At 33.7% G+C, this 13755-nt stretch overlaps 4 protein-coding genes across 11 annotated transcripts in view; 2 read left to right on the top strand and 2 right to left on the bottom strand.

The window, feature by feature from the left end:
* LOC143177984 (uncharacterized) overlaps positions 1-2705 on the top strand; it is a 59947-nt gene extending 57242 nt beyond the window's left edge. For both annotated transcript variants that reach the window (XM_076376354.1, XM_076376355.1), the window contains 4 exons: positions 139-449; positions 994-1068; positions 1176-1355; positions 1558-2705. In XM_076376354.1, coding sequence (XP_076232469.1) covers positions 139-449; positions 994-1068; positions 1176-1355; positions 1558-1599 — 608 coding nt within the window. In that variant the 3' untranslated portion in view covers positions 1600-2705. The remainder of the gene's footprint in view (positions 1-138; positions 450-993; positions 1069-1175; positions 1356-1557) is intronic.
* Positions 2706-3190: 485 nt separating this feature from the next.
* LOC143177987 (uncharacterized) lies at positions 3191-3894 on the top strand. Its single transcript, XM_076376358.1, has 2 exons — positions 3191-3497; positions 3617-3894. The coding sequence occupies exons 1-2, from the start codon at positions 3406-3408 to the stop codon at positions 3741-3743; spliced, it is 219 nt and encodes a 72-aa protein (XP_076232473.1). The 5' UTR covers positions 3191-3405; the 3' UTR covers positions 3744-3894.
* A 66-nt stretch (positions 3895-3960) lies between these two features.
* On the bottom strand, positions 3961-5877 carry Rnh1 (ribonuclease H1). Of its 2 annotated transcripts, none has more exons than XM_076376356.1 (7): positions 5794-5877; positions 5405-5557; positions 5164-5313; positions 4991-5102; positions 4785-4915; positions 4426-4690; positions 3961-4130 (listed from the first exon to the last, which is right to left on the bottom strand). In XM_076376356.1, the coding sequence occupies exons 2-7, from the start codon at positions 5506-5508 to the stop codon at positions 4041-4043; spliced, it is 852 nt and encodes a 283-aa protein (XP_076232471.1). In that variant the 5' UTR covers positions 5509-5557; positions 5794-5877; the 3' UTR covers positions 3961-4040. The 2 variants fall into 2 exon arrangements, with proteins under 2 accessions (XP_076232471.1, XP_076232472.1); XM_076376357.1 differs by having other exon boundaries at positions 4785-4912.
* Positions 5878-11108: 5231 nt separating this feature from the next.
* LOC143177947 (uncharacterized) lies at positions 11109-13755 on the bottom strand. Of its 6 annotated transcripts, none has more exons than XM_076376285.1 (7): positions 12848-13755; positions 12608-12727; positions 12363-12528; positions 12189-12269; positions 11945-12103; positions 11375-11656; positions 11109-11252 (listed from the first exon to the last, which is right to left on the bottom strand). In XM_076376285.1, exons 2-6 carry the CDS (start codon positions 12703-12705, stop codon positions 11393-11395), a joined length of 768 nt encoding a protein of 255 aa, XP_076232400.1. In that variant the 5' UTR covers positions 12706-12727; positions 12848-13755; the 3' UTR covers positions 11109-11252; positions 11375-11392. The 6 variants fall into 6 exon arrangements, 5 of the variants coding, with proteins under 5 accessions (XP_076232400.1, XP_076232399.1, XP_076232398.1 ...); XM_076376284.1 differs by having other exon boundaries at positions 12608-12709; XR_013001684.1 differs by lacking the exon at positions 12848-13755 and having other exon boundaries at positions 11375-11583; positions 12608-12831.

Below are 13755 nucleotides of genomic sequence, written 5' to 3'. Positions count from 1 at the left end.
TTTTTCGAAGGATTCTCTTGATCCTTTGAATTAAAATGTAAAAGAGGAAGTCATATTACTTATGGGATTCGGAAGGCTTAGGATAATTGAAACTTAACCAGTGAAACGATTAATATAAAAATCTAAAATTATTTTTAGGTGAGCCTGTGAAAACACCTCAGAATTACCCGGACGTGACGCTTCATCCTGTCGCGCCATCTCCAGCGCCTCAAAATACGCCACCACAACAGAGCGGTTCATTGCTCCATGGAATTCTCACGAAATCACAATCTCCAAGACTTACTTCTTTTTCACCTACTTTAGCTAGATTACTCACCGCACCTGAAAGAGAAAGGAATGCACCAACAGCCGCGTCCATGCCACAGCAAAGTGCGGCAACCCAGCACCTTTTGCAGGCATATCAAGGCTCTAATCCGGTTTCTATCAGTGACCTCCTATCTTCTTCCAAGGTATTTCACATTTCTATGAAACACAACATAACACCTTCACAGTTTAACCCTTTAAAACGCAGATTCACTTACAAATAGAAAGCAATTGTAAAGCTTTTCATATATGATATTTTTTTAAAATTGGCGTTGTCGTGAATGCTTATTATTTATTAAAAGAAAGTTTTTTGTAATGGAAGTTGTTCATATATGCAGCGTCCAGAGAAAAAAAGAGGGACAACGTTAAATATTAAAACTGTGTTCTTGATTTTTTAATATTATAGTTCTTTATAGAGATAAATTTCACCAATGAACTATGTATATCGAAAGACTCAAATCAGTATAATTAGTGAAAAGACTAAATTGAAAATATACCTTGAAATATATCTAAAACTACCTTTCACATTGCATTGCATTTTTACATTGGATATAAAAATTGCATAGTATATATACAAATCAAGAGATTTGTGACTGAAAATGCTTCACAAATCATAAAATCGTGAATGTGTCATTTAGGTAAAAGTAAACGTAACCTGAGTAACATTCAATTCTATTTTTATATTTCCAGGCTCGAACTGAAATAACAATAACACCAGTCGTCAATACTCCAGTTCAGTCGCACTCGAATAATTTAATTCATGTGGTAAGATATACGTTACAACTCATTACAATCACTTACTCAATCAGTATTTTCCCATAGAGGAAATACATATACATCAGTATGTAAAATGTTTGTATATTCTCTTGTAGGATGATGTTGAGGAAGAATCGGCTGTAATCGAAGATAGAGAGACCCGCATTTCTTCAGGTGGAAGGGATACCAGAGAGGACAGAGATAGTCCTCCACGATGCCAAGGATGTCACGAACGTGCAGCGCAATTCGTATGCGCTGGCTGTGGAAACCAATGGTACTGCAGTCGCGAATGCCAGGTAAGACTTTCAAATTATTTTGGTATTATTTGAATCATATTTCTTAACATATATAGTGCTACGAGAGCTATCGTTAAAGCATGTTAAAATTCGTGTAATTTTAAGTAAAAGTGGCATTACACACGTTAATAAAATGATTTATTTGATACGATACTTAACCTCTAATCGTGAACATAAATATTATTAATAATTAATATTTTAGGTCGCTGCATGGGACGAGCACTCTGAAGTGTGTTCTGGCTAAACAACGAGCGTCTATCCATCCGGATCTCGTACTCGTGGTATCAAGTTAAATACCTATTCAACTGAGAATGAATCTAGTCAAAAAAGAATGGCCAAGAATATAACGCGTATTCAGCACGATAAACACGAAAGATGATACGTCATGAGAGGAAGTGTATATTTTTAAGGATCTTCAAATATGTTTCATCTGTAAAGTATAAGTTTTATTTCGTATAGAAGAATCGCCGTATCAAGCGGTTCTCCTGAGAAACGAGTATTTACGAGAGGAATTATAAATCTTGACTCCCGGGCACTTTAATGACGAAAGATCCGCAGTCGGAGTTGAAACGGTCGTTGCTTCATTGTAATCGCCGCGTTGCTTTTATTCGTTATTCGTAACGAACGATCGAGTCTTCGAGACCAATAGAGAGAGTACTAACCCTGCTGAAATTAAGCATTTAACGTGTATCTTCCAAAGGGCAAGTCGTTCGACGATTTTCTACTGTAATAGGAATTCACGTCGAATATAAAACATTCGTAATAACTTCGTTTCTTTTTTTTTTCTTTTTCTTTTTATATAGACTTTATCCAATGCATGACGTACAATGTACGCTAGTCGAGAATCTTCAACTGTTTTGAAAAGCAAAAAAGAGAAACAGAAACAGACCAGAAATAGCTGGTTCGTGTATGCTTGTAACGAGGAACAAAGCACAAAACTTCTATCTCGTGATGCTGTACATAATTTTATACGTGTTAGCAGGGTTGTTCAGCGTCAGATTTTAGACAGTTGGTTAACCGTGTGCCATGTGTAAGATTCGTTTCATGGTCAGCTTTATACGTTGAAAAGATCTAAGTTATAGATTGCTCGAGTGTTTTTATAATCCTACTATTTTGTTTTGTTTCTTTGTCTCTCTCGTCTTTCTTTTTTTCTTTTTTTTTCTTTTTTTTTTTTAAATCGAAGTCTTATTGCATTATGATAAAAGGACGTCGCGTGCGAAACAAATACGAAATACACTCATATATTTCAACCTTCGTATATTTTTGTCATTCGTTCAAGAGAGGCACGTCAAATGCGTATCGAATACCAATATTTTATACCACATTTGTTACCAACGTGTAAATCTAGGATTAACGAGATGTTAGCCTTAGTATAGATTTAAGCTACTTCTTTTCCTCTTCTCTTTCACAACTTGTTCGTTGGTAACGTATCGACACGTTCTAAGTTTTTTTTTTTTTTTTTTTTTTTAAATTAGCATGTTACCCAATCGACAATTGTCCCAGACATAATCTGTAGTCCAAAGTTCCTACAGGTACACGCAACATTATATATATTTTTCCCAATTGCAAAGCAAACCAAAATAAAGTTTTTAATCGTATCATAATGAATGTTTATTATTTTTTACAACCATTTTTGAATTCATTATACTGCTAAAAAATCAGCTAAATTCATTTGAATTGAAGCTTCCTTTCGATTTATTTAGATGTCACATACAATTATTTCAAAATTCTAAGGTTACTTAATATTTTGGATTTTGAAGTGCTAATTAAATTGATTTTGTGAGTAAAAGAAATATAAAAGACAAAGTATTAATTTTATTAAGAATACAAATTTATTATTTTATTAGCAGAAAAAGGTTTCGTTAACCACGTTACGATAAACTCAAATTTGCAGATTAGACTTCAGTTGAATTATTTATGGTTCCCAAAACCACCGTTCTTGAACGTAGATGGCGTTGTAAAACCAAAGTGGTTATTTAAGTTTAAAAAAGTTACCACCCGCATAGGGATAGGGCGGTAAATTGTATCCTTAAGTCATTTAAAATTTATAATGGATAAAGTGGCATTTCCTGAAGCTCATCAAATAGAATTAATTGCACTAGCAGAATTAGCAGGAATTTCAGCTGTTCCAGGAGTATTTCGGTAATAATTTGTGAAATGTGTAAACATAACCTCTATATCGTATGATTTGACTCTTGGCTATTTTCCAAAAATATTTAACGATATTTAAATTATCATTTTCAAATGATTATTTTTTGTAGTGTGATATTAGAGCTTCTGGCGCTTCAGACATCGCCAGAGGATATATACATCCTTTTAAAGCAAATTTGTCCAAGATCTACAGATAAAGAACAAACTACCAACAGCGAAAATGGACCTAATACGTGAATCAAATTAATATTGCTACATCCTTTGTTAACTCCTAGCTTAATAAGTTTTAAGTAAATACATATATTTGACTTTTTTAATGACTTTATTGTTACATACATTTATCACAAACAGTTAAAATTACATGTCATTTCTTTTTAAATAAAAACAATATTCCTTAATGAAACATGGATGAGTTTATATTTTATGCATGAATATTTTTCATCTATAAATTATTCTAAATAGTAAGATTCTTAATATCAAAAAGAGAAAATATTAGTTATAAAAATATATTACATTTCTTAAATTAACATGATACTAATGCTTTTCATATTGTAAACAACCTGCCCTTGCCAATTTATCAGCCATTTCATTACCATAAATTCCAACGTGACCATTAACATGATTCTGAAATATTACTTCCAATAAATGTTGAGAATAAAATACAAATAGTGTTTGAAATGAATAATACAATAAACAATTATCTATCTGATTCTACATGCACAATCAGCTTCATAATTTTATAAATACGTGTATAGCTTTCAATAAGTAAACATTTTTTCCATTTCTGAATTTTTAAATTCAGTCTCTTTAGACAAGAAGCTTCAAATTAAATAATTTTTTGTTTTGACTATAGAATTAGCTCATTACTTATTGCAAAATATCCTGTAAATCCAAATTTTCAATTAACAAGAGTTCTTACCCAGTCCACTGTTAAGGAAGTAAGGGCCTCTTCCATTTCCAGCAGTTCAGTCTTATTTATAACAGGTTTATTATTTATAGTTTTCCATCCATTAGCTTTCCATCTTGGCATCCAATTTTGAATGCATTGAAGGAGAAATTTTGAATCTGTATTGATTTTTAATTTTCCTATGCCTGCTTCTTTGGCTTGCTTTGCAGCTATAGTCACAGCCTGAATTTCTGCCATATTGTTAGTTGCTCTACCAACAACAGGTTGTGATACATTCCTATGAGGAAGTTAGTAAAATTGAGAACAAAACCTATTATTCTCTCAAAAATTAATTAGAATAAAATACAATAAAATATAGATATGAAACATACAGGGGATGGTTATCGCCAAACCAAACACCTATACCTGCTCTTGGATTTTTTCCACCATTAGAACTACAGGCACCATCAGTGTATACATTTACATAACCATTATTATCAATAATATAATCTGATGATTCCTTCTGTAACATTTCAAATGTGTTATATGCAATTATCATCAGAGAGTGTAGTATATAATAAAAAAAATTTGTATTTACTTTGTGTTCACTGTTTGTAGAAATTGAAGTGGTCAAATCTAGTAATATTGTACGCCTTTTGGAAGATGATGGATTATTATCTTTAGAAGATCCATCTACTTGAGATATGAGTCTAAAAAGGTTCACTAAGTGTTATATTATTTTCTTTTTTTCATATAATATCATTACTATACCTTTTTCGAACTTGTAGTATTTTCTTTGTACTTTTACTTTCTATATTTGGTTTGGAATATTGTTTAATAAAATTCTCAGCCTCTGTTTGTGAATTAAATTTTTTAAATACAGGACCAGAGTATTGATGAACTTGTTCCTTACACTGATCCCTTATAGAAAATAGATTACGTATGATATAATAGTAAATATAAATTAATACTTAAAAATAATATACCAAAACTGATAATAATAGTTCTTTACCATGTAGAATAAATTCCAGGATTACGACCTTTAGCAACTGCATAATATGATGGTGCCATATTTCTTAATATGTTATGCAAAACATACAACTGAATTATTTTCATTTACTTTATAATAGATTTTCTCAAACTTTTTATCTGCATTAACTATTATCTGTAATTTCATCAGATTTGTAAACCATTAAAAATGTTTGCTTTTATATTATTTACATTTTCAAATTTTAAATAATACATAATGACATAATATAAACAAGCTGGCTTTAAGTGCACCAGATGTAACTACTTTCCTTAAATTTCAAATAAGTTATTCAGCTTTAAATGTTACTAAATTCTGTCAGTCTCGTCTTAATTTTCATATATATCAATATATATTCATATGACGTTATTTACCATAGGAATAGCAGAATCTGATGATCCATTATATACACTCGTAAAAGTCAAAAGTATTGACGAAATACAGGTCGAATGTACAGAATACTATTTTCTAAGGTTATAAACATTTTTCGTACATACGATCGCTAAAAGATGGCGTTCGAGTTCAATTTATATTTTATATTTATAGTGAACTCAATTACGATGTGAAATATTCTCATTTTGAGAAACAGTAATACTAAAAGTTATTCGAAAGAATTGAAAGTAACGTTGTCCCATTTTGAAAGCGTATAATATATAAATAAATGCACAAGAAAATTGTCTAGGTAAGTAAGATCAAAGAATTCATATGCAATGCTGTTAATTTGTGATGTAATATTTTACAAATCTAATAAAAGAGCTCTAGTATTCAACAATGTAGTACTAGAGCGCTAAATAGTACTGTCATCACCAAGCCTGTCATCTAATGCATTTATCGTCACCGTCTGTCGTTGTGAACTTTACCATTTTCGTGTCACAGTCGATGTTATCGACTCAGTTAAAAGTAAGATTACAGCGCAAACTAGCGGTAGGAATTAAAATTAAAGATTTAAAGTTCGAAATGATCTGAATGAAAATCATGACCACGATTTAGCAGTTCCTTAGACGCATTACCGCTTTCGATCTGGTCAGATCGTTTTGCTATTCCTCTGGTCATAGTCTATGTGCACAGCAGCGATCAGGTATGTGCAATATCTCAAGTGTGATCAACATGATGTTCTCGTGAACAAAAGCTTCAAGGAAAACGATTTACAAAAGTCGTCGTTCCATGCATTATGAATACATTATGGAGCATTCTTGGAGGCGTCGACACACAGCATTCAACATTTCAATTATAATTACTTCTTTTAATATAAGCGTATAGAACATATCCAGCCTCTGTGAAATGGAATATGTAACAACATACATAGTATAATATATTTGTTTTTAAGAAAACCATTATCACAAAAGGCATAAATACCATGCACGACGAACACGATCCTCAGTCACTCCCGAGATTTCAGAGGGTGCGGATCTTGGTAGTTCTTAGTCTGTTCTTAGGTTAGTTTCCGAGATCCGTGTCAGAGGCTCATGGGTCATTGAGGGTGCGTCATCCTTGATCAGTGGTCAGACCATAAGCCGCAAGATACAATATCCACCAAGGGGCATCATCGAGTGATGATTCGCACCGAGGAGGCAACCTCTGTCCCGTCATTGTCTACTTCGACTAAATTAAAGTCGCGATTCGAAAATGTTCATCATTAATTAAAAATTACAATTTCAGCTTAAGAATCCACGTGTATACTATGTAAAATGTGATATTTAATTTATACAAATAAAGAAACAGTGAAAAAGATATATCCATTCAGTGATTTATTTAATTCATCATAAATCCTGTGTACCTAATAAACATTTGCACATTCCAAACAAAATGTTTAATAACCAAAACCTACTTCCTGAAAAATACCTCTTTTGGTATTATCTTCTCCTGATACTCCCTCTTTTATTTCTATCCACAGTTTATTTTACGGTGGAAATAAGCATAAGTATCAGGAGAACATGATGTGCAAAGAGGTATTCCAAAATTGGCGGGAAACCAAAGATAGAGTTTGCCCGAAAATCGACTAAAGTATCAGGAGAACATGATAGGCAAAGAGGTATTCCAAAAATTGGCGGGAAGGGAAACTTAGAGTTTGCCCGAAAATCGACTAAAGTATCAGGAGAACATGATATGCAAAGAGGTATTCCAAAAATTGGCGGGAAGGGAAACTTAGAGTTTGTCCCAAAATCGACTAAAGTATCAGGAGAACATGATATGCAAAGAGGTATTCCAAAATTGGCGGGAAACCAAAGTTAGAGTTTGCCCGAAAATCGACTAAAGTATCAGGAGAACATGATAGGCAAAGAGGTATTCCAAAAATTGGCGGGAAGGGAAACTTAGAGTTTGTCCGAAAATCGACTAAAGTATCAGGAGAACATGATAGGCAAAGAGGTATTCCAAAAATTGGCGGGAAGGGAAACTTAGAGTTTGTCCGAAAATCGACTAAAGTATCAGGAGAACATGATAGGCAAAGAGGTATTCCAAGAATTGGCGGGAAGGGAAACTTAGAGTTTGCCCGAAAATCGACTAAAGTATCAGGAGAACATGATATGCAAAGAGGTATTCCAAAAATTGGCGGGAAGGGAAACTTAGAGTTTGTCCGAAAATCGACTAAAGTATCAGGAGAACATGATATGCAAAGAGGTATTCCAAAATTGGCGGGAAACCAAAGTTAGAGTTTGCCCGAAAATCGACTAAAGTATCAGGAGAACATGATATGCAAAGAGGTATTCCAAAATTGGCGGGAAACCAAAGTTAGAGTTTGCCCGAAAATCGACTAAAGTATCAGGAGAACATGATCGGCAAAGAGGTATTCCAAAAATTGGCGGGAAGGGAAACTTAGAGTTTGTCCGAAAATCGACTAAAGTATCAGGAGAACATGATAGGCAAAGAGGTATTCCAAGAATTGGCGGGAAGGGAAACTTAGAGTTTGTCCGAAAATCGACTAAAGTATCAGGAGAACATGATATGCAAAGAGGTATTCCAAAATTGGCGGGAAACCAAAGTTAGAGTTTGCCCGAAAATCGACTAAAGTATCAGGAGAACATGATAGGCAAAGAGGTATTCCAAAAATTGGCGGGAAGGGAAACTTAGAGTTTGTCCGAAAATCGACTAAAGTATCAGGAGAACATGATAGGCAAAGAGGTATTCCAAAAATTGGCGGGAAGGGAAACTTAGAGTTTGTCCGAAAATCGACTAAAGTATCAGGAGAACATGATAGGCAAAGAGGTATTCCAAGAATTGGCGGGAAGGGAAACTTAGAGTTTGCCCGAAAATCGACTAAAGTATCAGGAGAACATGATATGCAAAGAGGTATTCCAAAAATTGGCGGGAAGGGAAACTTAGAGTTTGTCCGAAAATCGACTAAAGTATCAGGAGAACATGATATGCAAAGAGGTATTCCAAAATTGGCGGGAAGGGAAACTTAGAGTTTGCCCGAAAATCGACTAAAGTATCAGGAGAACATGATATGCAAAGAGGTATTCCAAAAATTGGCGGGAAGGGAAACTTAGAGTTTGTCCGAAAATCGACTAAAGTATCAGGAGAACATGATAGGCAAAGAGGTATTCCAAGAATTGGCGGGAAGGGAAACTTAGAGTTTGCCCGAAAATCGACTAAAGTATCAGGAGAACATGATATGCAAAGAGGTATTCCATAAATTGGCGGGAAGGGAAACTTAGAGTTTGTCCGAAAATCGACTAAAGTATCAGGAGAACATGATATGCAAAGAGGTATTCCAAAATTGGCGGGAAACCAAAGTTAGAGTTTGCCCGAAAATCGACTAAAGTATCAGGAGAACATGATAGGCAAAGAGGTATTCCAAAAATTGGCGGGAAGGGAAACTTAGAGTTTGTCCGAAAATCGACTAAAGTATCAGGAGAACATGATAGGCAAAGAGGTATTCCAAAAATTGGCGGGAAGGGAAACTTAGAGTTTGTCCGAAAATCGACTAAAGTATCAGGAGAACATGATATGCAAAGAGGTATTCCAAAATTGGCGGGAAACCAAAGTTAGAGTATGCCCGGAAATCGACTAAAGTATCAGGAGAACATGATATGCAAAGAGGTATTCCAAAATTGGCGGGAAACCAAAGTTAGAGTTTGCCCGAAAATCGACTAAAGTATCAGGAGAACATGATAGGCAAAGAAGTATTCCAAAAATTGGCGGGAAGGGAAACTTAGAGTTTGCCCGAAAATCGACTAAAGTATCAGGAGAACATGATATGCAAAGAGGTTTCCAAAAATTGGCGGGAATCTGAATGTAGACTTTTGGCTAAAATCCGCATAAGTATCAGGAAAACATGACATGAAAGGAGGTATCTCGAAATTTCTAAAATGTGGTTGGAGACGCCAGTCCTGAATAAAATAGATATAGAAATAGAGGAACATGTTAGGACTGTGGTTTAATGAATCAGTAAACGCAAATGATTGTTTTTAATGATTTTTATTGTGGTAAATGATTGGTCAGAAGGATTTTATACAATTATAATGTACAATGTTGTGTATCTAGTAAGTATGAAGTATAAAGTCTTGTATTGTTAGTGAAAATGACTATGTTTAGCTTACGTAATTTTTTGTTAGTAAAAGTAGTCTGCATTTCTACTGCTGTATGATCTTAATGACGAAGCTGGTAGAATTGTAACGTCTTTCTAGTTGAAGAAGTGTAAATGATGAGGCATAAGTTGGATGGTCTAATCCCTGATCAAGAATTTCGCACCCTCCAAACCCCATGGGTCGTTGACATGAATCAGGAGAAGGTACCACAGGAACCGAGTGACGATCACTACGATCCGCACACTTAGAAATCTTAAGAGCGACTAAGGACTTGATGGGACATGGGACTTGACTGAGGAGCGCGCCTATCGTGCAGAGTATTTATGCGTTTCGCGGTACCCCCTCTCTTCAACTTCATGACGTTGTGGGAAGACATTTTGTCCCGGAATATGGCAACACTATTCACCGAAGGTTATCACATTTGAGTCATTTTTTATATTGAAAAGACTGTTGGCGATCACTGGACTCGAATTTGTTAATTACCATAGCAAGAACTTGTTATATGCATATTGTTACTTTTAATGTGATAATGGTTTTCTGCAAACTAAATACATTGTAATAACAAAAAAGAAGCAAAAATATAGTGTAGTATGTATTTTGTTACATATCCATTTCACAGAGGCTGGATCCAAGGGTTGAAGGCTGTCTAGCGACTATGGTAGTCCAGGAGACGAAGGTGGTCCGAGGGCCTGAAATCCCCATAGAGAATCACCACAGCGACGCGCACCTTCCGAAGACACCGGAGCGACTGAGAAATTCATCTTGATTCTATGGTATTTATATCCTTTCCTCCAAAAGAGTAGGAAGTTGGAACCAATGATTGAAATTACGAGATGATCTTCTGTACGTATTGTTGATAATAATTGCACAATTGTTGCATAATTGTTAAATAAAATCTAAAGTTTGCATTTTTGTGATTTTAGAATAATTCTTTTGCTCAGAAAGATTTTATATTACTTGTAATGTTTAATTGTTTGTTATACTATAAATAAAAATACTTAGTGGCAAGCAAATACTATATTCAAATATGTATTTCGGAACTATAATTGTTGATTTCATACCTTTTAATTATAACAGATAAGTTTGTTATGTTGTATAGTTTAATAAACAACGTTTGTAGAACAGGGAAAAGGAACGGTGAAAAATAATGAAAAATAAAATAGTTTTCTCAGTTTATTTCTTATATAAAATATATTTAAAAAAAAACAGTTTTTCAGGTCCACGAACCTTACCCTCCTGATCATTTTAAGTTATTTATCTATTATTTACAAGCGTTTTGTCCACACATCACGTAACCTTTATACCTAAATAACAAAAGAATACAAAACATAATGGTATATTAATACAATAGAATGTAGGCTTCAGTCCCATACAAATGTTTAAATATTTTAATTCTATACAAGCTGAATATTGAAATTAAATATACCTTTCAATACCTCCATCTTTATTCAGTTTGAGATAAATTCTTATTTTGGAATAATTTCAGTGTTGCTTGAAGATCTTCTATTCTTTTTGTTTTCCTGTTGCATTTTTGCCTCAGCAGTCTCAGTTGAGCTTGATACTGTCTCTTCTGTATCTGTATGTATTCACGTAATCGTTCTGCTCTTGGTGAATGCCATAATCTCTCTGGTGACACTGATGTAGATTTGTCAACATGGGACATCTGTACTTGTATTGATTTATCTGATATCTTTAACAATGCATGTAACTGTAAGACAGTAATGCATACACCTACTACACATGCATACTAAATATTACTGCCTATACATATACAAATATAGAGATGCTGGCATATCAGACTATAGTTTGGAACCATATCTGGACTATTAACATAAATGATGCTAGTTTCAGGAATTCTAAATGTTTTCTTTTCCTGACCAGCTTGTCTCAGGATGGGAGGAAGATAGTGAACAAAATTACGTGCAAGCAGAGTAGGGCTACTCAACAGGACATATTGAAATCCTACGAACCTATGTACATTAAATAAGTGACTTACAGATTCACTTCGTGATGGAGTTTCTCTCCTTGACATTCTCTCAATATGTTCATCACAGGAAACAGCCTCTCTAAAGTGCTTTATACTTTTCACTGAAGAATTCAATGACTCAGCTGATCTATCTGAAGTATTTGATCCTTCAGTCAGTGCCAAACGTAGCTAGAATAATAGTTTCATAAGATGATTATGTTATTTAATATATAATATTATATATATTGTAGAAATTGTAATAATAGAAACATACACATGAAGATAATCCCTCTTCACTTAAAATTTGTGCGTACCCATCACTGCTTTTTTCTTTCACATCTACTGGAAGTTCCAACTGTAAATACAAATAAATAAATAATCAAATATAAAGCAAGTTACACAGACAACGATGTATAATAATGTAATAGACTCACAAAATACTACATACGTAAGGTACAGCATCTGCCTTCAGTCGTATATATGATAGAGAGGTTGTATCAAAATCTCTATTTCTAAAATGACACGAACATACTACAGCCTTTTTAGGCAAGGACGACTCATCTACTCCTATATTTTTTAACCATAATTGACGTCTAACACTGTCTTTTGGAACCCTAAATAACATTGTAGTCATAAAAAGGTCTATTTCTTTATAGAAAAATCTGTTGCCTGAAGCCTTTGTTTCACACTTACATATGAAAAGTAATTTTTGACCTTTCTTCCAATTGTTCCTGTCTTAAACTCTTCATGAAAGATCTATTTGTACACCCTTTGACAATACACATGGGCATTTTTCTACAATAAATTATATGACTACAATGCAACACAATTGTTCTTATTATTTTATATGACTTTCACATTAGTTAATTGGAATTTATGAATGAAAGATGATGATAATAAAGTATAATAACACATACATTAATGGCACCTTACCTTTCTAATCGTCGTTTGTCAACTAATATTAAAAACAGAAATATTATAGAATAAACACAAGAATATACATTCAAATGAAGCACAACAATTTTCAATCACGCGGATACTAATAATTCAACTCGTCTGTAGAGTGCAACACCGATTTGTCATATCAAGATGGTTGGAGATTAGTCTATGCATGATCTGAGAGGACGATGCATAAACTGGACTGAATTGAACTGGAGTTACCGACGCGGGGTTTGAAACTGTAGCGGGAGGGGTACAAGATAGTTCAGCCATTTTGTGACGCGACATTAGTGCTGCCATCTGAAATTTGATTCGATTTTCGCGGCAAATGTATTCGACTTCCATACATTTTATCCACAGACTTCTATGTCACATGAATTTTTTTAGATGTTTTGAAAGACTTTTACTTTCACCCACTTAAAAACGAGTTGAATGCAAATGACATCTGTTTACAGATAGACATATATTGTACTGAAGCAAATACATTTAAAGTTAGCATAACATAGTTTAGCTTTCCAGTGAACCCCCGACTTTACGATTTGATTTGTCAAAGTTGAGTTTGACACAAAGACTTGATGCGACTGTTTTTAAAATTATTCCTCAATTTTCCTTTATAATTTTAAACCTTGAGACTTAGTCTTTCTAAGTTTTCTTTCAGCAGACCTCCCTGGGTAAATCTTCTTTTCTCTTGTGGATGCAAAGTAACGCATGTCCATAATTCTTCTTCGAATGCAAAGATTCGAAGACAGGAATATCTGTGGTTTCTTTGTTGTTTTATTTAACCTTTGATTTTTTTTTAGAAAACATAATATAAAGTATAAAAATATTTACATAAATTACTGAATGATAAGTTTTAAAAATAGATTAGTTTTCCATATAACAAATTCACGACATTAACTAAA

This window comes from Calliopsis andreniformis, chromosome 4 (assembly GCF_051401765.1).
Source record: "Calliopsis andreniformis isolate RMS-2024a chromosome 4, iyCalAndr_principal, whole genome shotgun sequence".
Lineage (NCBI taxonomy): Eukaryota > Metazoa > Arthropoda > Insecta > Hymenoptera > Andrenidae > Calliopsis > Calliopsis andreniformis.
Note: the sequence above shows the minus strand (reverse complement) of the source record. Positions and strands in the feature narration are given on the sequence as shown.